Source organism: Megascapheus bottae, chromosome 1 (genome assembly GCF_031878675.1).
Source record: "Megascapheus bottae isolate mThoBot1 chromosome 1, mThoBot2.hap1, whole genome shotgun sequence".
NCBI lineage: Eukaryota > Metazoa > Chordata > Mammalia > Rodentia > Geomyidae > Megascapheus > Megascapheus bottae.
In genome coordinates, this window is record NC_143509.1 from 29,627,903 (window position 1) to 29,651,048 (window position 23,146).

At 58.8% G+C, this 23,146-nt stretch overlaps 1 protein-coding gene across 3 annotated transcripts in view; it reads right to left on the reverse strand.

The window, feature by feature from the left end:
* Positions 1–668: 668 nt before the first annotated feature.
* The window catches only part of Pip5k1c (phosphatidylinositol-4-phosphate 5-kinase type 1 gamma), a 34,180-nt gene continuing 11,702 nt past the window's right edge, over positions 669–23,146 (reverse strand). Inside the window, exons 2-19 of one of the 3 annotated variants that reach the window (XM_090341487.1) lie at positions 21,283–21,314; positions 20,439–20,531; positions 18,527–18,657; positions 17,567–17,684; positions 15,635–15,787; positions 15,078–15,377; positions 13,658–13,863; positions 12,426–12,509; positions 12,133–12,181; positions 9,870–9,954; positions 9,333–9,494; positions 9,047–9,185; positions 8,748–8,780; positions 8,318–8,422; positions 6,850–6,952; positions 5,964–6,041; positions 3,316–3,399; positions 669–3,086 (exon numbers count right to left, since the gene is read on the reverse strand). In XM_090341487.1, the coding sequence (XP_090197613.1) occupies positions 3,084–3,086; positions 3,316–3,399; positions 5,964–6,041; positions 6,850–6,952; positions 8,318–8,422; positions 8,748–8,780; positions 9,047–9,185; positions 9,333–9,494; positions 9,870–9,954; positions 12,133–12,181; positions 12,426–12,509; positions 13,658–13,863; positions 15,078–15,377; positions 15,635–15,787; positions 17,567–17,684; positions 18,527–18,657; positions 20,439–20,531; positions 21,283–21,314 (1,958 nt within the window). In that variant the 3' untranslated portion in view covers positions 669–3,083. The remainder of the gene's footprint in view (positions 3,087–3,315; positions 3,400–5,963; positions 6,042–6,849; positions 6,953–8,317; positions 8,423–8,747; positions 8,781–9,046; positions 9,186–9,332; positions 9,495–9,869; positions 9,955–12,132; positions 12,182–12,425; positions 12,510–13,657; positions 13,864–15,077; positions 15,378–15,634; positions 15,788–17,566; positions 17,685–18,526; positions 18,658–20,438; positions 20,532–21,282; positions 21,315–23,146) is intronic. The other 2 variants (XM_090341498.1, XM_090341507.1) reach the window with 2 other exon arrangements.

Below are 23,146 nucleotides of genomic sequence, written 5' to 3' on the forward strand. Positions count from 1 at the left end.
CAGCACTGGATTTGAACTCAGGACTTCACAGGTTCTAGGCAGGTGTTCTACATGAGCCATGCTCCCAGCCTTTTTTTTTTTCTCCAGCTGAGATCTCTAAATTGACCCTCTCATCTCCGCCTCCTTAGCAGCTCAAGGCTACCACCCTATTTCTCAAGCCACAGTGTCACTTTCGGTTTTCTGGTGGTTGAGGATGAGTCTCGTGGACTTTCGTGCGTGAGCTGGCTTTGAACTACAATCCTCAGATCTCAGCCTCCTGAGTAGCTAGGATGACGCATGAGCCACTGTGCCCGGCTTGGTGTCTATCTTTTTTATTTTTTGCCAGTTCTGGGCTTGAGTTCAGGGCCTGAGCACTGTCCTTGGACTTTCTCAAGGCCAGAGCTCTACCACTTGAGCCTCAGCACCACTTCCAGTTTTTTTTCTATATGTGGTACCGAGGAATCGAACCCGGGTCTTCATGCATGCTAGGCAAGCACTTTAACCACTAGGCCAAACTCCCGGCCCCGGTGTCTATCTTTTGAGATGGGGGTCCACTGCTACACAGGCTACCCCAGACTCCTAGGCTCAAGTGACCCTCTTGCCTCAGCCTCCCCAAGTGCCTGCCTGGAATTCAGCCCATCCTCCAATCTCAGACCCTAGGAACCCCTTGAGAGGTGAGCAGACAAACAGATGTTTATACCCGATTTATTAGAGATCTCTTCAACGTAAAAAGGATTGTGGCAGGGGAGGGCGGGCTGCATACAGTGTCATCTAGAGCCAGCAGTAGCTCGACTGTTGGAGGTGCCCATGGTTCTGGGTTGGGGGGGGTCACGGCTTCCGAGTGAGGGAGCCAGGGCAGCCGTGCTCTGGATTGTCACATACCAGACCCCAGGGGCTGAGGACCAGGGACGCCCCCAACCCCCACCCCGCCAGTGAGAGTTAAGACACACGAGGTTTGCAGTTTTAAGAATCAATTCGGCCATTAAAAATGAGATTGGGAAATGCAAACTTTAACCACCAGAGAAAAGAAGGTTGGTGGACACATGTCCTGGGGTGGGGTAGGGGTGGAGATGGGGATGGGGCGGACCCCCAGGGGACAGGAGTTAAGTATTGCACTGAACTGGGGAACCAGGTGTGGGGTGGGTAGGGACAGAGGCCGGAAAAGGACCCCTGGAGATTCCACCTTGTCAATCAGAGAAGAGGGAATGTCTCCCTGGTCTTACAGTACAGGATTTTGGACACTGTCCCTGACTGGGGTGGTAGCAGCCATTGGAGGACTTGGGGGGTGGGGTACAGGGTAGAGGCAGCCATGAGGGTATTTACAGATTCCTATGGGGAGGGGGAAGAGTCCAGAACCTTCCTCCTGGGGGCAGGAGAAGGGTTAGGAGTTGCCAAACAGTATAAATAGGTCTTGTCTTTCCACTCCATGTCTCCCAATTAAGAATGTGGTCCCTGGACACAAAAGGGTCAAAGAGCGCAGCCACACAAACACAGGTCTCCTAAGGGGCTCAGGAACTTAGCACAAAGACATCAGGATATCCAGGGCTGGAGCCATCCTTGCCTGGTGACCTGGAGGTGGGTGGGGACCTTGGCTCCCAGGGGCCTGGGAGAGGCAATGACAAAGCCGGCCTGGCGACTCACTGGGATCTGGGAGAACCTTTCTAGATCTCTGTTGAGCGGCCCCCCAGCATCCTCTGGTGGAAGGGCGGCTGGACAAGAGGCCATTCATGGCTGACCAGATGTCTGTGAGTTGGGGCCAAGGCCACTTCTTGGGTCTGGACACACCCTCCCCCAGTTGGGAAGGGGGAACATCCCTGTGTCCCCTCTTAGGCCACCTGAGGCCTGGCCTCTGGGGTCCCGGGTGGAGTAATGGAGTGTGGGGTTGGTCCCAGCAGCTGGGCTGGAGGGGCAGGCAAGGGGCTTTCTCCAAGGTGAGATGGAAACCAGGAGCTGGACAGACCACAGCTGCCCAGCCTGGAGCTTCTGACGTGTGTGTGTGTGTGTGTGTGTGTGTGTGTGTGTGTGTGCTCTAACACTTGACCCACACCCGCACTTCCTTCCACAGCCTAAAGAAACCTGATTCTCCCATGCCCTGGGGTGAAGGTTCTTCAGAAGGTGTGTCTTCTGCCAGGGCTTCCTGGGTGGGGTGGGGGAGGGCTGGAGCCACCACCACCTTAACTCTCACCTGCCTGTCACTGGGCAGACATTGCCTGTCCCAGCCCGAGGACAGTTGCCACGGGCAGCCATCATGGGGTGGAATGGTTGAAGATCAGTCCTGGTCATCTTGAGGACCCCGCTGTCCATAGCCCTGTGCTGAGGCCAGGGTCTCCCGCCCAAGGACATCTTACTGGAAGGGGCCTTGCCCCCACGGGGACCTTTCTGGGCACCACGGGATCCACAGTCCCAAGCTGCACCAAGATGGAGTGGACCGGCGCAGGGCTCCCCCCTGCGCAGGTCTGATTGTTCAGGCCTTGGCCATCCTTTCCCACAGTACGTGTGGGTTGTAGGGTGTCCCTCCTGGAGGCAAGAAGTAGGTGCAGGGGCGGGGGGAGGGGGCTGCGCAGGACACCCACAGCCACAGCCACCACGGGGGATGTGGTTCTTGCACAGAAGCCCCCGAACCTGAGTGGAGGGAGGGAGGCGCTGCTTCAGGGGAGGGTGGAGGACGGACTCAGGTCATGGGCCAGGCTGGCCGCTGCCCTCCTCGCTCTCAGATCCCGGCCGGTGAGACTCGAGGGTGCAGGCTTCCCGCGGGGCACCAGGCCCCTGGCGCCGGGGCACATGCAAATGCCCCGGAGACGGCGGGGGCGGGGGAGCTCTCCCGGGCTTCTGCGTGTCTTCTGTCACTTTTGCAGAAACGCACACTCGTGCTTGAGTCTTGGCAAAGGAAGGACCCCCCCAAATAAATACACGATTGCTGCTCCACGGCCTAGATACGTGGGTGGACCCCGCAGTCCCTGGAGCTGTCGGTGGGGACGGCTCGCCGTCAGCATCCATCAGGGGAGGACGGGGACGAGGTCCGGCCAGGGGCGGCCCCGGGCGGCGCCTCCAGGAAGCAGCCGGGGCGAGGCGGGCGCTGGGCTCGGCTGGGGACTGCATAGACATTACTGCAGGGGCGAGAGGGGCGGGTGAGGGGGGCGGCTGGGGGCTCGAGGACCCCCTGCCAGGCCTCCCGTGGCCAGCCTGACCTTGCCTGACCGAGCTGCGTGCCAGCGCCGGGCTTCCAGGGCCACTGGACCGACGCCAGGGGGCGGCTGTGCTGCCTGCGCCCGCCCTCCCGCCTCGGTCTCCCCGCCGGACGCGGGTCCCTCCGGGTCCCTGGCCCTCCGCACTTACTGTGTCGCTCTCGCCGTCGGAGGCGGGCTGGCCCTGCGCGCAATAGTGAAGCGGGGAGTACACCCAGCTCCTCTCATCCGTGGGCTGCGCGGCCGGCCGGGGGGCGTGCAGGAGGGGCGCAGCAGGGAGGAGGAGGCGAGACAGCGGAGGCAGAAGGAAGAGACAGGAGAAAATAAAAAGAGGGGACCCGCGCGGGCGAGCCCTCCGGGCCGGGCACCGGCCCCGACCCAGACCCTGGGCGCGGCGCAGGGGGGCAGCGGGCGGCGGTTAGTGTGGTCCAGGCGCAGGACAAGAGGGAAGGACAGAAGGAGGGGGTGCGTGGGGACGCTCTGCCGTGGGACCCGGCCCCGCCGCGCATCCGCCCAGACTGCGGATCCACTCCCCACGGCAGTTCCTCAGAGCTTTCACAGGCCCTGCGCCTCCAGCTGCTGGGCCCACTCCTCTACTTCCGCCCACCCAGGCCCCGCCCCGCGACAGCAGGGCCCCATCTCCTAGCCCCGCCCACCCAAGACCCAGCCCTGCCACTAGCAGGGCCCCATCTCCTAGCTCCGCCCACCAGGAGGCCCCGCCCACCCACCAACAGGACCCACTCTAACTCTGCCCACCTTCAGTCCCCGTCCCTCCACCAACAGGGCCTACTCTTCTGTGACCACCTTCAGGCCTCGCCCTACCTGTGCTCCCCCCCTCCCCCCGCCCCCCGACTTTTCCCCACCTTTGGGCCCAGGCCCCTTCTCTGTTGGCCCTACCCTTCCAGCTTCTCCAATCAATGACCCCTGCCTCCTCCCTCTATTGGGTCCTCCTCCCCTCTGCTGACCCTGATCCTTTTGCTCTGGTCATGGGGTAAGCTCAAGGCTACGGCCCTACCCCTGGGCCTGGGCACTGTCCCTCAGCTCTTCAGCTCAAGGCTAGTGCTCTACCCCCTGAATCATAGCGCCACTTCCGGCTTTCTGATGGTCATGGACTTTCCTGTCCGGGCTGGCTTTGAACCTTGATCCTCAGATCTCAGCCTCCTGAGTGGCTGGGATGACAGGCGTGAACCACCAGTGCTGGGCAGTCTTGCCCCTCTGAGCTGGCTCCTGCCCTTTGTGGGGTGCCTCTGGAGGCATATCATTGCTCCTGGTCACTGGGAAGCCTGTGGGGAACCTGAGCCACCCCATCCCTCCTCCAGCTCCCACTGACCACGGCATGGACCAGCCTTTGGCAAACCCAGAACTCCTCCTTGCCGTGACCTCCTGTGGTGGACAAATCCTCACCTGCTGGGTCACCCCACCCCCCAGGAGCTCCACATCCTGATCTCTGCCCAGGGAGTTCCACCCTAGACCCGCAGGAGATAGCAGTGGGCACAAAGGTAACACCACGGTGAGCCCGGGAGGTGGAGGGCAGCCCCTGCCTGGCCCGGGTGGCTGGACAGGGTGCCCAGCACAGCTGCTTCATATTGGGCAGCCTAGCTCTGTGACCTCGAGCCAGAGTTCAGAAAGGCGGGACTGGAGGTCCCCTCAAACCCCAGGAAAGCCAGCCCTGGGAGGAGGAGCTGGCAGCAGCTCTGAGGGCCGTGTCAGAGTGGGCTCTAGGAGGACCCACTGTCCCTGGGTGGGAAGGACTGGACAATGAGGCCACCATGGGGTGGCAGGACCCTGTCCTCCAGCAGGACCATCAGGCTGCACAGTGCCTGGATGCAGGACCCCAGATCAAGGTCACGGGGACATTGCCTGGAGCTAGCCTCTATCTAGCCCTCCTCCTTCCTTCCCTGCTTCAGTTTCAGCTGGGCCCTGCAGAGGTCCCCTGCAAGGGGACCCAAGGTCCTGGGTGAAGGCAAACAAACTGCCCCCCGCCCCAGTCCACAGCCAGAGCTGCCCAAGAAAACTCTGAGATTAGGGGGGCAGCCACCTTTTGCAGTACTGCCTGCTGTTTATGCCAGACACACAGGCCTGCAGGGGCCGAGGGACTGGTCACCTCGTGATTCCAGGCACAAAGCCTTCCTGAGAGGTTTGCTGATGGGACTGGGGCTACCTTCCGTCTTAAGAATAGAGAGCCCTGCCTCTGCTGCAGTGCTGTGTAGCTCTGGACAGGTTATGCAGCCTCTCTAGGTGCTTGTGGGCTTACACTTGGGGCCTGGAGTTTGGCCTAGTAGCAGAGCGCTTGCCTAGCATGCATGACGACCTGGATTCAATTCCCCGCTACCACATATAGAGAAAATGCCAGAAGTGGTGCAGTGGCTCAAGTGGCAGAGTGCTAGCCTTGAGGAAAAAGCCCAAGGGCAGTGCTCAGGCCCTGAGTTCAAGCCCCAGGACTGGGAAAAAAACATAGAAAAAAGATCTGGCTACACTTCATCTGTGGTGGTGCTGGCGGTGACCATGTGGCCTGCTCTGCCCCACACTGAATGGCAGCAAGTGTCCGTTCAACTCTGGACACATGGAGGCTGGGGTGAAAGTGGCTGAGGAAGGGGGGTCAGCGTGGACCCCACCATGGCAGTCAGAGCCTGCTTCAACCTGGGGCTCCATGTCCAGGCCAGCCTCAACTAGTCACCTCCCTAGTGTCCTCCGAGAAGAGATGCTGGACACTGTAAAATGCCAGGGTCCCGCAGCTCCCCTGCTGGGCCGAGGTGGGCAAGGCCCCCTCTCCCAGGGCGGCCGGCTGCGGTCACTTACAGTGGCCGAGGCGCTGGGCGTCACAGCCCGCAGTCGGCGATGACGGGGAGAGAAAATCCAGTACCTCCCATCGGCGAACTGGTTGGGTGCGGGCCCGGCGGGAGGAAGGAAGAGAGGGTAGACAGGATGAGGGACAGGAACCAGGTAGGAAGAGGTGGAGAAGAGCAGGGCTGGCAGGCTGGGGGTGGGGGCATGCCGGCTGAAGCAGGAGGTGGGGGGGTGGCGTGTGCAGGGAGAATGAGGGACTCACAGACCTGCTGTCCGCTCTGCAGGGACACGGGCACCTCCGACAGGACATGGCCCCAGCTGCCCCACACCACACACACCAGCACCTCCCAGCCCCCCCCCCCCACAGGTCAGGCGCCTACTGGCTCTGCCCACTCAGGGCTGGCTCCGACTCTGGGGCTCACAGCAGGGCTGAGACAGTGGGGTGTTAGTGAGGAAGCCACGCTGGCCTCAGGTGCAGGGGTGAGGCAGGGTGCCTAGGCTGAGCCCTGGACCCCCAGTGACGCTGACGCTCTGGGATTTGGAGGACAGAGGAGGGGTGGGGGTGGGGCACAGCCTGTCCGGGCTACAATGTAGCCATTTGACCTCTGAGGGGTGCTGGCCCCAGGATTCTGGTTGTGGAGGTCAAGGCCAGGCCGACCCGGCTCCAGCCCCGGTCTCCCGGGCAGCCTAGGTCTCCCAGGGCAAGCTTGAAGTAGGGTGGCATGGCCAGGCCGTGGTGCTGCCTAGGGGGAGGGTGGTGGCGAAAGCCAGGAAGTGTGCGAGGGTGAGTGTGGAGGGGCGCCCCTCCAGTGCCCGAGCACCGTGGGCACACACCAGAGCGCCAGGCACGAGGGCGCCGTAGAGGTACGTATGGCGCGCATGGCTCTGGGGGACTTACAAAGTAGATGTCGGTGGCAGGCGTGTCCTCTTCGTCGGAGGCCTGGCTGGCCGTGTCCGCATCCACGGTGATGGCCGATGCTCCTGCTGGGGTGCCCTCCACCCTGGGGAGGTGGGGGGGTCGTGGGGGGGCTCCTGACAGCTCCCACCTTCCCAGCCCGTGTCCCCACCCTCCTCCGTCCCCCTGAGACCAACGCTTGAGGTGGGGACTGGCTCCGTAAGGTTGGAGTTCATGGTAGTTTTGGCAAACAAAAACCCTGAATAACAGCCAGATCTGGTAAAAGGCATGGTGGAACCAATCGATGGCAGATGAGCTTGCAAAAGTCTGGGGAATAAACAGGTGCAGGGCTAGGCCCAGTGGCTGATGCCTGTCAGTCATCTGAGGACTGAGATTTGAAGCCAGCTCCGGCAGGAAAGCCGGTGAGACCCTTACTTCCAATTCACCACCCAATGGCAAGAAATGGAGATGTGGCTCAAGTGGTAGAGCACTAGCTTTAATTAAGCAAGAAGGACCAGGGACAGCTCCCAGGCCCTAAGTTTAAGTCAAAATTGCCTAAACAAATTAAAAGAAAGCTTGGGGTCAGGGAACTGGGGGCCAAGTTCAGTGGGTTACATTGTATTGTATGTGTGGACATCTCTCCTGTGTAACTACTAGATGATAACAAAAATCTTAAAATCCCCAAGGCTGGGAATGTAGTTTAATGGTGAACCTAAAGTCCGGGGTTCCATTTCCAGCAGCAAAGATGAAAGTTTACAAGAGAAAAGGTTTTTGTGGGGGGGTTGGTCATGGGGCTTAAACTCTGGGCCTGGGCGCTGTCCCTGAGCTCTTCAGTTCAAGGCGACCACCCTACTCCTTGAGCCACAGCCCCACTTCTAGTTTTCTAGTGGCTAATTGGAGATAAGAGTCTCATGGACTTTCATGCCCAGACTGGCTTTGAACTGTGATCCTCAGATCTCAGCCTCTGAGAATTTAGGATTACAGGCGTGAACCACTGTGCCTGGCTAAGAGAAAAAACTTTTTATGGGCTGTGCTCCTCTTTAAACCCTTCAATTCTGACATCAGGGACTCCTAAATAAGTCTCAGCTAGGGTCTCCTTGGCATTGCACATACGAAGCGCTAGTTCTCTGTGGAATGTTTCAGGCCCTTGTAGGGGGGCTGAATAGCCCCCCGACTTCTGCTGTTCCGTGCCCGGAGTTCCAGCCACACAGACCCTGTCTGGCCTCCACTGTCCACATGTCCTGGGGCTGCAGGACCCAAGGTAGCTATAGACCACTGTCTGTACTACCAGCAAAAGTGCATCCACCATTAGCTTTCTGGCTATGATCTAATATAAAAGCAAAGCCACTGACTACCCGCAGGTTGGGAAGAAAGGGCCATTTTGGTGGCCAGCACTGGACACAGCCAGCTTTTTCTAGTGCCAGCCCCTGCCACAGCAGGGACGGAGGGGGAGTAGGGGGGCTGCACTCACCCCGCATCCTCCTCCTTGGGGACCACGATCTCCACCTTGCACGCCGGCTCCACCTGCACAGTGATCTGCTGCAGGTCCTCATCTGCCCGAGGCTCCTCCTGGGGCCTGAGAGGTGGGAGCCCAGCCTCAGCTCCCCCTGCAGGTGCGGGTGCAGCTTTCCCCCCACCCCGGCCCCAGCATCTGGCAGTCATGTTTGCAGGGGGCTGCCATGGGGCCAGACCCCCCCGCCCCCCCCCCCCCGCCTCACCCCATCTGGATCCCTCTGGACCTTCATATTTAGGGGACGGGTGGATGGTAGTCCCACATGCTAGGATATCACCTATCTTGCCTTCCCATGCTAGAAGTCAGGCTGGGCTTGCAGCAATCAAGTGCAGCAGCTCTGCTGGCTAAGGTCAAGTACTTAGGAGTGAGAGGAGGGGCAGGGGCTTACCGACCATCCTGTCCTGAGGACTGTGTGCGTCGCCTGGAGATGGTAGATGAAGTGGACGTGAGGCCATGACCCAGTTAGAGCAGGGGTGGACAGCTGCTCTCTGTGCATTCAGTCCCCTGCAGCTCCCACGTGGTGTGGAAGCCCCGCCCACACGATCGAAGCCCCGCCCACCACTGCAGCCCAGCATGGAAGCTCTGCCCACTGCATAGCCCACCCACTGCGGCCCCCTCCCCCAGGGCCAGTGAAGCCTTATGGTCTGCCCCTCAGGCACCTCTCACCTGCCCACACCACCTGCTCACCTGTACCGCGGCTGCTCTGAGGTCTCTGATGGAGACCGCTCCGGAATGGAGAGGGAGGTGGACGAGAGCGTCGTGGCGATGGAGGCGGTGGTGGCTTCCTCAAAAGAAGGGGGCGTGCAGGGCAGGAGGTCAGGCCGGCCTGTGGGTGGAGTGGGCCCATGGACGCTCAGACCCCGGGGTGGACCCACCCCCCTCGCCCTCCCCCCATGTCCTCCTGAACCTGCCACCCAGCTCCAACCTCCCCATCCCTCGGCTGCCACCACTCCATCTGGGACGTGCCCGTCACCTTCATCCTCCAGTGTGGGGTAGCTCCGGGCCCCTCGAAGGTCGTACTGAGCCTCCTCCCGCTCGCTGGGGATCTGGCTGGCTGAGAAGGCAGCCGTAGGCCCCAGGGGCTTCACAGCCAGCAGGGCGCCACGCCCCTTCTTGGAGGGGGAGGACTTGAGGGCTGTGGAGGGAGGACATGAGATTGTGACACTCCTGCAGCCTCCCCCGGGGGCAGGGTCTTGAGGGTCCCACGTGGCTGAGCTGCATCCATTGCAGGGGAAGGGAGTCCCAAGCTGGGGCAAAAAAGCCCAGCCCTGCCTCAGGGGCGCTTGCCCCCCACTCATCTTCTGACCTGGGCCTGCCCCCTCCTGGCAGCTCTAGGAACTGCAGGAGTTGGGGGGGTGGCTAGGGAGAGACTGTGACTGACAGCTGACAGCCCAGCTTCCACCCCAGTGGCCCAGCATTATGTCCCAACCATGCTCTGGGGTCCACTGTCCCCCCGCCCTTTTCCTCCTGCTCCTAGTCCCTCCCTCCCCACCAGGCCCTAGGGGCTCACAGGAATTCTTCCTGAAGACCGTGTTACTCATGAACTTGAAAAACCGCTCGGCGTAGAAGCTGGGGCGGTGGACAGAGACCGTGTCCTGGAAGAGAAGGGGTGGAGGGGAATGGCGGAGGGCAGAGGGAACATGTCAGCCTGGGACAGAGACAGCTGATGCCATGACGGGCGGATAAGGCCATGTGCTCTCTGAATTCCTTGAACTGAGTGAACAGAGTCAGGACTCCATCAAGCCATCGAACCTGAGAGAGACTCTCAAACCTCGTGGGCCAAGCAGGGCCAGCTTAGTAAAATTTAGTTTATTGATACGGAGCTGCACCCTTCCCTCTGTTGGGCCTCTGCTGCTTTGCCTCTGGCCTCCACCGGTCCCTGCCAGGTACCCCCCCAGTCCTAAATGTCCCCCAACACTGTTCATGGTGTGGACTCAACGGCAGTCCCTAAGACGTTCCCCCATTATCAGGGTAAAGCAAGGATGGTGGGAAGACAGCGTCTGCCTAGCAGACTCTACATGGTGTAAGGCTTTCATCAAGACTCCAGCCAGCCCAGTGGGAAGGTAAAGTTGTGCAAGGCAGTTCGGAGGTTCCTGAAAACACTAAAAACAGATCTTCCCTACGACCCAGCCATTCTACTCCTGGGCATTTACCCCGAGCATCATAACCCAGGATATGATAAGGACACTTGTTCAGCTATGTTCATCTCTGTACTATTCACAATAACCAAGCCATGGAAACAACCCAGATGCCCTACTGTGGGTGAATGTATACAAAAAATGTGATATGTATATACAGGGGAATTCTTTCTTTCTTTTTTTTTTTTTTTTTTTTTTTTTGTGGGTCATGGGGCTTGAACTCAGCCTGGGTGCTGTCCCTGAGCTCTTCAGCTCAAGGCTACTGCCCTACCCTTGAGCCAGGCCCCACTTCCCATTTTCTAGAGGTTAACTGGAGATAAGAGTGTCGGGCTGGATTTGAACCTTGATCCTCAGATCTCAGCTTCCTAAGTAGCTAGGATTATAGGTGTGAGCCACCATGCCTGGCTTATACAGGGGAATTCTACTGTGGCCACCAGACAAAATAATGGCATTTGATGAGAAGTTGATGAAATTAGAGTGAATCATGTTGGGTGAGATAAGCCAAGACCAATGGAACAAAAGGCCCATGGGATCCTTAACATGTGGATATTAGATCCAAACAGTATAAGAGCGAGGATTCAATAGCTGGGTACTCAAGGTCACTGACATGAACTTGGAGATATAAATATAACTATACATATAAATCTATGATGGGATATATATTCTGTAGACATATTGATATATTATTACATAGACTGATATGTATCTATGACATAAAAACTCTCGGCTTAATTTTAATTTTGTCCTTAAATTTATGTGCCAGTGATTGCATACAGAGATTCCATTCTTGGATACTTGTTTGTTAAAGTTGACGTTTGAAATATGATGTAAAAAAAATCAGTGTTAATAAAATCTTAAAAAAAAAAATAAAAGACTCCAGCTCATCATCCATAGACCAGGGAACTGAGCTCGACCTCCCACAGTCTTTCATTTAAGGAAACTCACATATGAGCTGGGTGCTGGCGGCTCATACCGGTCATCCTAGCTACTTGAGAGGCTTAAACCTGAGGATCACAGTTCATTCCCAGTCAAAAAAGCCAGATGTGGAAATGGAGCTCAAGTGGTAGAGTACCAACCTTGAGTAAAAAAGCGCCTAAGCCACTGAATCCAAGCCCCAGTACCAGCACAAAAAGAATATAAAAATGAAAAGTTGGGGCTGGCAGCATGGCCTAGTGGTAGAGTGCTGGCCTAGCATGCATGAAGACCTGGGTTTGATTCCTTGGTACCACATAATAGAGAAAGCCAGAAAATGGTGCTGTGGCTCCAGTGGTAGAGCTCAGGGACAGCGCCCAGGCCCCAAGTTCAAGCCCCACGGTCATGGGGGAAGAAGGGGTGAGAACTGAGCCAGCTGCGGGAAGGTGGGCACACTGCATATTTCCAGGCCTTTTTGGCATTGGGGCTCAGCTGTGGAGCCCCACCCACCCAGTGGGGAGTCCAGCTCCAGGGAGCCAGCAGGTCCCCACCCTGTCGGGACCCTAGTGGGGCCTCTGAGGCTTCCCGTACTTCCTCTGCCTCCCTGGCCTGGACAGGCGGCCAGGGATGTCCCTTCTGGGCTGAGCAACCCAGGAAAGGGCCCAGCAGTCACAGCAAGTGAGGACTGTTGGGCAGAAGGGGCCAGGAAGGAAGGACACTCACGCCATCATGGACCAGGGCCTTCCACGTGTGCTCTAGCTTCTTGATGAACCTGTGGAGAGGACCAGGGGCTCAGCGCACTGGACCCAGATGCCATCCCTGGACTGGGAGGTGAGCAGGAGGTGGCGTGGAGGGCCTGGGGCAAGACCAGGTCAGGAGGTGTGTCAGGGGCCAGGGGCTACATTTGAAGGGTGTAGCTGTTGGGAGGGGGGCTGTGTCAGGGCGGGGCTAGGCTAGGAGGGTGGGGCTACGTGGGGAGGGCGGGGTTATACCAGGCCGTGGGCCAGGCGCCACACCTGTAAGACTGCAGGATGTCGATGATGCCAATGTGTAGCAGCAGCCGCTCCCCACGCCCGTTCACGGCCGGGATCCCTCCCATTCTGTGGAGGGAACCGCAGGGCAGTGTCAGCATTGTGGACTGGGCAGGACCGGGGACAGGCAAGGCCACTGCAGTCAGGTGGCCCTGGGCCAACACCTCCAACCCATTCCCAAGGCGGGCAGGCGAGTGTTTCTAGGGTTTCCGGAGGGGGCTGGGAGTGCAGACCCGCCCAGAGCTCCTCACACACACGCACACATCACACTTCCATACTCACATGCACACATCCCTGCCTCCATATTTGCACACACATATCTCCATGGCTACACATATATGCACATACACACACGCGCACGCGTGCACACACACACACCTGGCATACACAATGGATTTTCATGCATGCACAAGCCTCCATGGCTGCACACATGTGCTCACACACAGCCAGGCTTGCACACACACAACATACTTCCATACTTACACACATGCACACATCCCTGCCTCCACATCTGCACACACAGGCACATACCTCCATGGCTACATATCTATTCATACACACCTGACGTACACTAATGGATACTCATGTATTCACAAGTCTCCATGGTGCACACACACATGTGCCCACGCACATACTGCTGTACCTGCACATGCGCTCACACACCTATGTGGCTGGGTGCACATGTACCCGCATTTGCATACACACACACACACACACACACACCTTCCTGCGTGGCCAGAAAGGTACTGTGGGTCTCGGACAGTCTGTGGCATTAATCACATTAGGTGACACAGTGTCCCCATGCATCCCAGCCCAGCACGGTTAGTGACACTCCACGATACAGCAGCTGTCTCAAGGCCACTTCAGTCCTGAGCCCTGGGTGTGCCACTCCCAGCAGACTCAGCTCCCTACACACCAGGCTCGCTGTGCTCACCTGCACAGACCAGGCCTGAGTACATGTTGGGCAGGGGAAGAAAGAAGCCAGAGGCACCGTTTGGTCACTGGCCTGGCCAGTGCAAAGTGACCAGGTATGACCAGGGCCACTCATCCTTTTCTCCCCAGGGCACATTCTAGAGTGTCTGGGGACACGTGGCTGTCATCACTGAGGTGACCCCAAGGCCCCCACCTCCCCCGCTCCCTCTGTGCATCTGTGGGGACGAGCAGGGCTGGGCAGGGTGGGGATGGGTGGCTCGGGAGGGCCCCCCTCCCCCACCTACGTGTCGTCTGTCTCAATGGCCTCCCCGCGGGCCGCCCCACCCTGGATGGACTCCATGGCGGTGGAGTAGAGCGCCTTCTGGCCCACGGGCCTCTTCTCGTCCGAGGTGCTCTGGGCGCCCTCGGCCTGCCGCTCTCGCTCCTGCTGGTCGATGTTGTGGACGCCCAGCAGTAGGCTGTAGTCCATAATCTTGAAGCTCTCTAGCACCTGTGGGGAGGCACAAGTCATGTGGGAGGGACCCCAGTGCCCTCCGCCCAACCACGGGGGTCTCACCATCGCAAGGGACCAGAAGGTGCCACAACCTGGGGCCAGCCCTCCATGAGCCAGGCTAGGAAATTCAGGCTCGGGGATGGAGAAGGCAGGGCACCCTGGCAGGCTTGGGTGATTTTTTTTGTCCAGTCCTGGAGCTTGAACTTAGGGCCTGGGCACTATCCCTTAGCTTCTTTGGCTCCAGGCTGGCATTCCACCACTTGAACCACAGCACCCCTTCCAGTTTTTTCTATGTATGTGGTACTGAGGAATGGAACGTGGGTCTTCGTGCATGCTAGGCAAGCACTCAACCACTAGGCCAAACTCCCGGCCCATGCCTTCCCTTCTTTGCACAGTAATAACAACAGTATCTATTACACAATATACAATAAGGGTATATACAAATGAATGAGTCTATTTAGATAATTTAATACTCTGGGCTCAGCATCTCACCCCCGCTAAGCCCCTAGCCCCTTCAGCTTTACTTTTCAGGTAGGCTCTATGCAGCCACATGGAGACCCTTCCATTTGTGCCTTCCAGTATGGCTGGATCACAGGTACACACTGCCATGCCTGGCTTGCTAGGTGAAGTGGAGATGGAGTGCCCCATTTCCAGGCTGCTGCCAAGCCGCCATCCTCCTCACACCTGGCCTCTCATGTGGCTAGGATGACAGGTATGAGCCACAGGGTCTGGCCTTGTGTGCCTCAGTATTGGAGTTTGAACTTGGCCTTGTGCTTGCTAGATGGGTGCTCTATCACCTGAGGCATGCCCAAGCCCTTTTTCTGTTGTTTTGGGATGAATGCCTAGAACTGGGCTGATGGGACTCCCTGAAGTGCAGCTCCTCCTTCTAGCCTAGGACAAAATGCACTAGGAAAGGCCTTGGGGTTCAGCAGGGGGCTGGCTGAGAACAAGCTGGGCCAGAAAAATGGTGCTGAGGCTCAAGTGGTAGAGTTCTAGCCTTGAGAAAGTCCAAGGACAGTGCTCAGGCCCTGAGCTCAAGCCCAGGACTGGGAAAAAAAAAATAAAAAAGAAAGAAAAAGAGAACTAGCGGGGTGGGGGCGTGGCTACGGAGTGCATGGGTGGGGCTTGACAGAGGGGTATGGGGCGTGGCTTTGCCTGGCTGCGGGCAGGGCGGTGGGCGGGGCCGGGCGGGGCGGTGGGCGGGGCCTCACCAGGCAGTCTCTCTGCAGGGTCTTGACCAGGGCGCTGAAGGTGTCAGCGTCCAGCAGCAGCCCCTCGGGCATGTCCTGCATGAAGTCCAGGTCCTTGTAGGTGGGCATGCTCTTCTCCTTCTCCTTCTTGCTGGCCCGCCGCTTGTACGTGGAGCCCTTGAGGTCGAACTTGAGGTGCATCTTGACGACGCGCGGCAGCACGTTGTTCATCACCACCACGCGGATGTTCTTGCCGCCCGACTGCACGCAGTACAGCCCGTAGAACTTGGGCAGCAGCGTGCGCGGGTTCTGGTTCAGGTTCTGCCGGCCGGGGTGGGGGTGGCGGGGCGCCGTCACGGGGAGGGGCCGGTCCACCCTGCCCCACCCCATCACCCTGCACAGCACCCCAGAGGGCCCGGATACCAACCCTGGCCGGGAACAGGGGAAGGCTGGACGGTGGCCAGGCTCGGCGGCCCACACTTTCGGGGACATGAGGCCGGCGGGCCCAGGCCACCCAGGGCCGTGTCCCCCCCCCCCTGCCCTCAGGGACCCTCCTGCCACCCCGGCCCCCCACGTACCATGTAGTAGCCGGGCAGCAGCTTCTGCAGGAACTCGGCCTCCTTGTGCATGACGGTCTTGATGATGAACTCGTCGTCGCTGGTGACGTAGAACAGCGAGCCGCTGGCACCCGGGTTGGACAGCTCAATCAGGGGCTCGTTGCACAGAGAGTACTGGGAGACAGGGGCGGGGTGGTGAGCAGCCCAGAAACAGAGGGTAAGGAGGGGGGGGACGGGACACTTGGCGAGGACCTGGGTGCTGAGCTGCGGTGGCCTTCCCTCTCTGCCTGTAACCCATGTCTGATGAGTTCCAGAAAGCTTTTCTGCCCTCCCACCTGAAACCTTGATGTGACAGCAGGAACTCCAGAAGCCACGCTGGGCCACAGAGGGGACTTTCTGGATGGAAGTTCACCAGTGACAGCAGAGAGAGAAGGGGAATGGGCAGCTCATACCCATACATCCCTGGCCTCACCCCTATGTCTCATCACTGACATTTATATGTCACCTTCTCTGTCTTCCCCACACACCGGGGGTGGACGCTGACGGCTGATGAGGCACGTCCCAGTGGCAGGCACTGCCAGGCCTGGCCATATGTCTGTCCTTCCTCCGCCCACAGCCATAAGCCACAAATACCCATGGGAGACAGAGTCCAGCTCCACCCTCTCCCGAGGACACAAGCCTTGTGCTCCCCTTCCCCCAATGGTGGCACACGGCAGTGAGGAAGACCTGGGGCCTATTTCTCCACTGCTTTTAGGGAGGCCATGGCGCCTGGACCACCACCTGACTCGGCTGCCATCTCAAAGCCCAGGTGCACCCAAGGCCGTCTCACTAACTGTCCCGCAGAGTTCCCAGGAAAGACTGAAGACACCAGAGTGCAGTGACACAGCAAAGAGTAGATGCTGTCATGGTGGTGGGACAGAACTTGGGGGCCCATGACAGGGCCTGATCTGTGGGGAGCAGTACCCTCAGGGAGAGAAATGCACAAAAGCTCCCGAGTGGGTAGAAGGCTCGGTCCCTCCCCAGCTGGCACCTATTTATTTATTTGCCAGTCTTGGGGCTTGAACTCAGGGCCTGGGCACTGTCCTTGGGCTTTATCAAGGCACAACTCTACCACTTGAGCCACAGCACCATTTTTGGCTTTTTTTCTATGTATGTGGTACCGAAGAATCATACCAGGGTCTTCGTGCATGCTAGGCAAGCACTCTACCATTAGGCTAAACTACCAGTCCCACTTCTGCCTCTTTTTTTTTTTTTGCCAGTCCTGGGCTTGAACTCTGGGCCTGAGCACTGCCCCTGAACATTCTCAAGGCTACAGTTCTACAACTTCAGCCTCAGTACCACTTCCGGCTTTTTTCTATGTATGTGGTACCAAGGAATTGAACCCGGGCCTTTGTGCATGCTAGATAAGCACTCTTCCACTAGGCCAAACTCTTGGCCCCTACTTCTGGCTTTTTCTATGGATGTGGTACCGAGGATTGAACCCAGGTCTTCGTGCATGCTAGGCAAGCACTGTACCACTAGGCCAAACTCCCAGCCCCCTCAGCTGGCACCTTTAAGAGGTGGATGCTAAGGGGTCCAGGCAGGGCTCATATGAGAGGACCTGGGTGTCAAGAGGCCCTGAGCTGGGCGTGGTGGCTCACACCTGTAGTCCCAGCTACTCAGGAGGCTGAGATCTGAGGATCGAGGTTAGAAGCCATCCCCGGTGGGAAAGCCCCGGAGACTCATCTCCAATTGATTACCGAAAAGGCTGAAGTGGTAGAGAGCCAGCCTTGAGCATAGAGAAGCTTAGGGACAGCGCCCAGACCCTGAGTTCAAACCCCAAGACCAACCAACAGAAAAAATGAAATAAAGAGGCCCTGAGTTCTGACACAAAAACTTCCTGGTCTCTGGGCGCCCTCTTCTCCCCGCCACCCCCAGCCGCGCTCAGCCCCTCCTGCTGGGGTGACAGCTCACCAAGTAGTCGTCTGGCCGGATCCCGAAGAGCTCCCGGAAGTAGCGGAAAGCCACGGGGGCGTAGGTCTTGAACCGGAAGTCCTGGAAGTGGTGGGCAGGGGTGAGGTTGCTGCCTTCACTGCGGAGGAGGACGCAGGGGGGATGTCTGTGAGGAGCGGTGGGTTTTGGGGGCGCCTCTCCCCATGTGTCCCAACTCCGGGCCACACAAAGGCACTGTGGCCAGCCCTGTGCTGAATCCCAATCACCACCACCACCGTCACCACCATTCTGTCCCCTCCCTCATGGCAGTGGAGCACAGCACACAGGGCCCAGGTGAGGGGCCAATGACACGCAGGCAGACTGGTTCTGCCTTTCTCCTGCTGCTGGAATGCAGACGTGATGGCAGGAGCTTGTGTTACGGAAGTCTCTTCTTGAGAATGGCAGAACTGAACAACAAGAAGGATCTGGGAACCCCAACATTGTAGACCCAACCTGCCAGCCGTGGATGACCACCGTTATTTCCTATGCAATAGCCCCAGTCCTTTTTGTTGGTGGTGGTGGTGGGTGTGACTCGGGGCCTGGGTGCTGTCCCTGAGCCTCTTTGTGCTCAAGGCTAACGCTCTACCATTTGAGAAAGAGCACCACTCTGGCTTCTAAGTGGTTAATTGTAGATAAGAGTCTCACAGGGGCTTCTCTGTGCCCAGGCTGGCTTCATCCATAATCCTCAGATCTTGGCCCCTTGAGTAGCTAGGACTCCAGGTGTGGGCCACAGGCACCCAGCTGGCCTCAAATCTTGATCCTTCTGCCTCCATCTCACACCCAGCTTACTCACAGTCACTTACTTTGGGAGTACTGGAGTTTGGACTCAAGACCTCACACTACCCGGAGGTGCTCTGGCTGGTTACTTTGAGGTGAGAACCCCCTTCCTCGCTCCCCCAAAGCCCAAGTGTGGGGGAGGGGCAGCCGCCTCTCCGGGCCTACCTGGGGAAGAAGATGCTCTCAACCACGTAGAAGTCCTGCATGAGCACATCGCGCTCAGGCTTGGAGCTCAGGTTGCCCACGGTGTAGCCGATGCCGAGCTGGATGGCGCCCTTCAGGGTGGACGAGGTGGTCTGCGGGAGGTAAGGGGGATGGCGTCAACACCCTCGGCCTGCTTGCTCCTTCCTGTCCCAGGCCCCTGACCCCAGCTGCCACCCACCCCACCATGGGCCGCAGGACAGGGGTCCTAGCAGGAGGAGGGGCAGAGGAGGAGGTGATGCCCTGGCCACAGCACAGGGCGTAGCCTGGCCTGACTTGTTTTTGTCTAGCAGGTTCCAGCACCACAAGAGCCGTGGTACCACCTTTGGCTTTTTTTATGCATGTGGTACCGAGGAATGGAACCTGGGTCTTTGTGCATGCTAGGCAAGCACTCTACCACTAGGCCAAACTCCTGGCCCCTCCTTTGTCCTTTTTTTTGTGGGTCATGGGACTTGAACTTGTCCCTGAGCTCTTCAGCTCAAGGCTACCACCCTACCCTTGAGCCAAGCTCCACTTCCCATTTTCTAGAGGTTAATTGGAGATAAGAGTCTCAGGTCCTTTTGTGCCTGGGCTGGCTTTGAACCTTGATCCTCAGATCTCAGCCTCCTGAGTAGCTAGGATGACAGGTGCGAGCCACCATGCCCAGTTCCTTTGTCTTTTTTTGGGGGGGGTTGGGGGGGGTGAGGGGAAAATTCAGGTCCTTGTGTTTGCTGGGCAGGTGCTTTCCTTCTTAAGCCACACCCCCCAAGCTTGAGAAGTTTTGATTTAGTTCTTCTTTTGTTTGTTGTCAGTAGTGGGACCTGAACTCAGGGACTGGGCAGTGTCTCTCAGCTCTCCTTTGCTGTCTTTTGTGTAAGGCTAGTGCTCTACCACTTCCAGCCACAGCACCATTTCTGGTTTTCTGGTGGTTCCTTGGGGATAAGAGTCTCACAGCCTTTCCTGCCCAGGCTGGCTCTGAACCTCGATCCTCAGATCTCAACCCCCTGAGTAGCTGGATTCTAGGCCCCTAGCTAGTCATTTTTCTGGTAGGATCTATCTATAGAATTTGTTTTTGTTTGTTTTGCTTTTGCACAAAACATCCTCCAACCATATTCCTATCACGCTTCCCTTGCTAGCTGAGATCACAGGTGGGTACCACCGTCCCTGGCTTGTTGGTTGAAATGAGGTCTTATGAATCTGTTTTTGTTTGTTTGGGGTTTTTCTGGCCTGGGCTGGCTTCAAGCCATGCATCTGCTGATCCCCCGTCTCCAGAGTACTGGGATGACGCAGGAGCCCAGCCCTTCCACCAGATTTCCACTTGTTTCTACCATGTCAGGTGAACGGCACTGCCCCAGCCTCAGTTTCCCCTCCTGGAGAAGCTGCCTTGCTGAGCAGCACCTATTACTCGTGTTTTATCCCTGCCACAGGGGAAGGGAGGTGCTTTGGTCCCTGAGCACTGCCGGGGGGGGGGGGGGGGAGGCACACTCAGTCCCCAGAGGCAGGGGCCGTCCCTCACAGGTCTGTACCCAGTCTCTCTCCTGCTCGGGTCACACAACCCTCCAGGGAGCTTCTCACAGCCCCAACTATGCAGTTGCCACATGACCCCTGATTACTGTCCTGGGAACATAGCCATGACCCCTGGAGCTCCCCACGCCATCCACACGGCAGATAAGGGGACAACAAGGGACTTTTTTTTTTTTTTTTGCCAGTCCTGGGCTTGAGCTCAGGGCCTGAGCACTGTCCTTGGACTTTCTCAAGGCTAGAGCTCTACCACTGGAGCCTCAGCTCCACTTCTGGCTTTTTTTTTTCTATATGTGGTACCGAGGAATCAAACCCAGGTCTTCGTGCATACTAGGCAAGCACTTTAACCACTAGGCCACACTCCCGGCCAAGGGACCTTTTTGTAAGTGGTCTCGCCCGATGCATCCACGCCTCGGTGGCCCAGCTTCTTCCCATGGCCAGGGCCTGGTTGTCCAGTCACCGACGGGGCCTGGGGACAAGGAGACGGGAAGCTGTAGGTCAGGGAAGAGGCCAGAATGGGCTGGAAGCCGACAGGAAAGGGTCTGAGTCACTGGGCCCTGAGAGGGCTGTAGGGCCTGTGTCGGGGAAGTGTTCTCAGATGGAAGGATCTGACCACAGCACAGCCACCCTGGCCTCTGTGCCAGTTCAGGGCGTTCACAGCAGCAGCCACCAGGGGGCGGGCTTGTCCCATGCCGGCCACTTTGTGCCTGGCATCTTGGGGTTCCACTTCCTGCCTCTCTGCTGGCTCAGGGCAGACAAGGTGTCCCCGGCTCTGTGGACACAGGGCAGTCCCCAGCCTGCCCCACCCCAGAGGCGTGGCACTGTCCTGCCCCCGAGGCTCTAATGCCCCTTGGTGATGGCCAGCAATGACCAGAAGCCATGCCGCTCAGCCGCCCTCGGTGGACAGGATAGCACCGGGGCGGAGCCTGGCCACTGGCCTTTCCAGCTGTACCCCAAACACTCCTGGGCCTCTTAGGGGTATCAGCTGCTGTTGGTTTCCCTGAGGTGACCCCGAGGGGCTGAGCTCCAGCAGAAATCCACAGCCCTGGGTGTGGACGGCACCCTCCCCTCCTGGCACCCCCAGACTCTGGGCATCTGCCAACCCCCCCTCATACTGCTGAATTCCCCCCACAAGCTGGGCAGCTAGGACGCCTCTGGCCTGGCTCGGCTTCTCCCCGCGGCTGGTCAGCGTGGGACCCAGCCCGCCACCCCAGGCTCACCTCAGTCAGGGCCGTCTTCTTCTGAGCCAGACCTGGGAGAGAGAACAGAGTTTTTCAGGGTGGAGAAGCCTCTGTGGTGACCCAGCCTGGGGGCCTGTCCCTCCCCTGACCCTCCTGTGTCCCTGGGAGGGCCCTGCCCGCAGGCCACTGGTGTATAGAGAGGCCCAGGGCCACCCGGCCAGGCCTAACCTCTGTGCCACAGTGTCCTGACATCAGGCCCTGGGCTCATGCCAGGGTGACTGGACTCTAGCCCTCCAGCCACAGGCCATCACTGACCACGGAGGACATCGTGGCTGTGGGGAGTGACCGGAGCCCTGTGGGGGTGACCGTGCCCACCTATGGCTCTTCTCCAGAGAGAAGTCCGTGGCTGCCCTGCCCTGCTTCCCCACAGTTTCTGCCACAAGCATGGGCAGTGCTCACATCGTGTCCCCTCCTGCCCAGACGCTGTGGGTGCCTAGTGGGTCACGTCCACCCCACTGCTCGTGGAAGGAAAGGGGTGGGGCTACAGGGGGGCCCTCGGTTTGCCTGCGATACAGAACAGGCACTGCCAAAAAGGAATCACAAGTAGGAAGTGGGTACATGAACCCCAAGTGGGATGGGGTGACACAGGGCCGGGCCAGGGCCAAAGGGCTGTGGGTGTCGCCAGACACAGGGTGGGGGGGACCTCAGGAGCAGCCAGCCTGTGTACGGGCCCCCAATCCCTTCCCAGCAAGGAGGGTGTCTGCCATGGCTCATGGGCTGTCCCCAGGCAGAAGAGGGGGTGACAAGAGCACCAGCCTCCCCCCACACCCCCGAGATTCTGGGCACGGGAGGATGGCCTGGCTGAGTTGAACGTCACACCCTATGCGTCCCTCGTGAGACGTCTGGGGCTGCTGGACCCCAAGTCTGAAGCTCAGTCCATTTGGAACACCCTTCCCAGTCCAGCCCACTGCTCCAGGGTCCCCTGGTCCTCCAGCCTTGGGCTAGGGGGGCCCTGGGCCCCCAGGCGGTAGAAGGAGCCAGAAGCTGAGGGCATTGGCTCTGACACCCTCACAAACGATTCTTGGGGTGTCCTGAGTGTAGGGCTTGCGTGTTTCTGGGCCTTGTGGGCCAGGACTGGGGCACTGGGAGGGTCTGGGGGCCGCTGTCCCTCATATGCCCTTCTCGGCAGGTCAGGGACTCCCACTGGGCGCTTGGTGGCTCTGGGGACCACAGGTCCCACCCAGTGGCCTGATCCTGTGTCCTCTAGAGCATGGAGCTTGGTGGCCCCGGCACCAGCTGTCCCCAGGTGCTAGGGCCCAGGAGCTTCTGAGTGCATGGCCTTGTTTTTGAGGAAATAAGGTTTAAAGATGGTTGGGGAGAAGGAAAGGCAGCTGGCACGATACCCCAACTCTGCTGGCCGGGCCTGGGTAGACAGGGGACACAGTACGACGGGAAGGCCTGTCCAGGGAAAAGGGGTGAGGCCTCGGTTCCCCTCCTCTCTGGAAGAATCAAGGCCAGGCCTGCTGCTCTGGTTACCCATGGGGCCTGAGCCTGGACATGGGTCGGGGAGGCTCGATACCCAGCCCCCTAGAGGACCCCACAGGGACGCGGCCAGGTCACTGGCCAACCTCAGAGTCACCCTCACCTGCTGTTCTGAGCCTCAGTTTCTCTACCGGCCATAAGAAGATTCTAGAAGGCCCAGGTGGTTCCTGGCAAAGCCTCCCGTTACGGGCCCCTGCCTGTCACTTGTCATCAAGGCCACCCCCTGCCTGCAGCCCCTAGTCAGTTATTGCCCTTCCTCTGTACCACAGACTTCAGCCAGGCCTGCCTCTCCCCCACTTGCTGAATGGGGAAACTGAGGCTGGGAGCCACAGAACTGGAGCCGCACCCCCGTTCCCAGCAG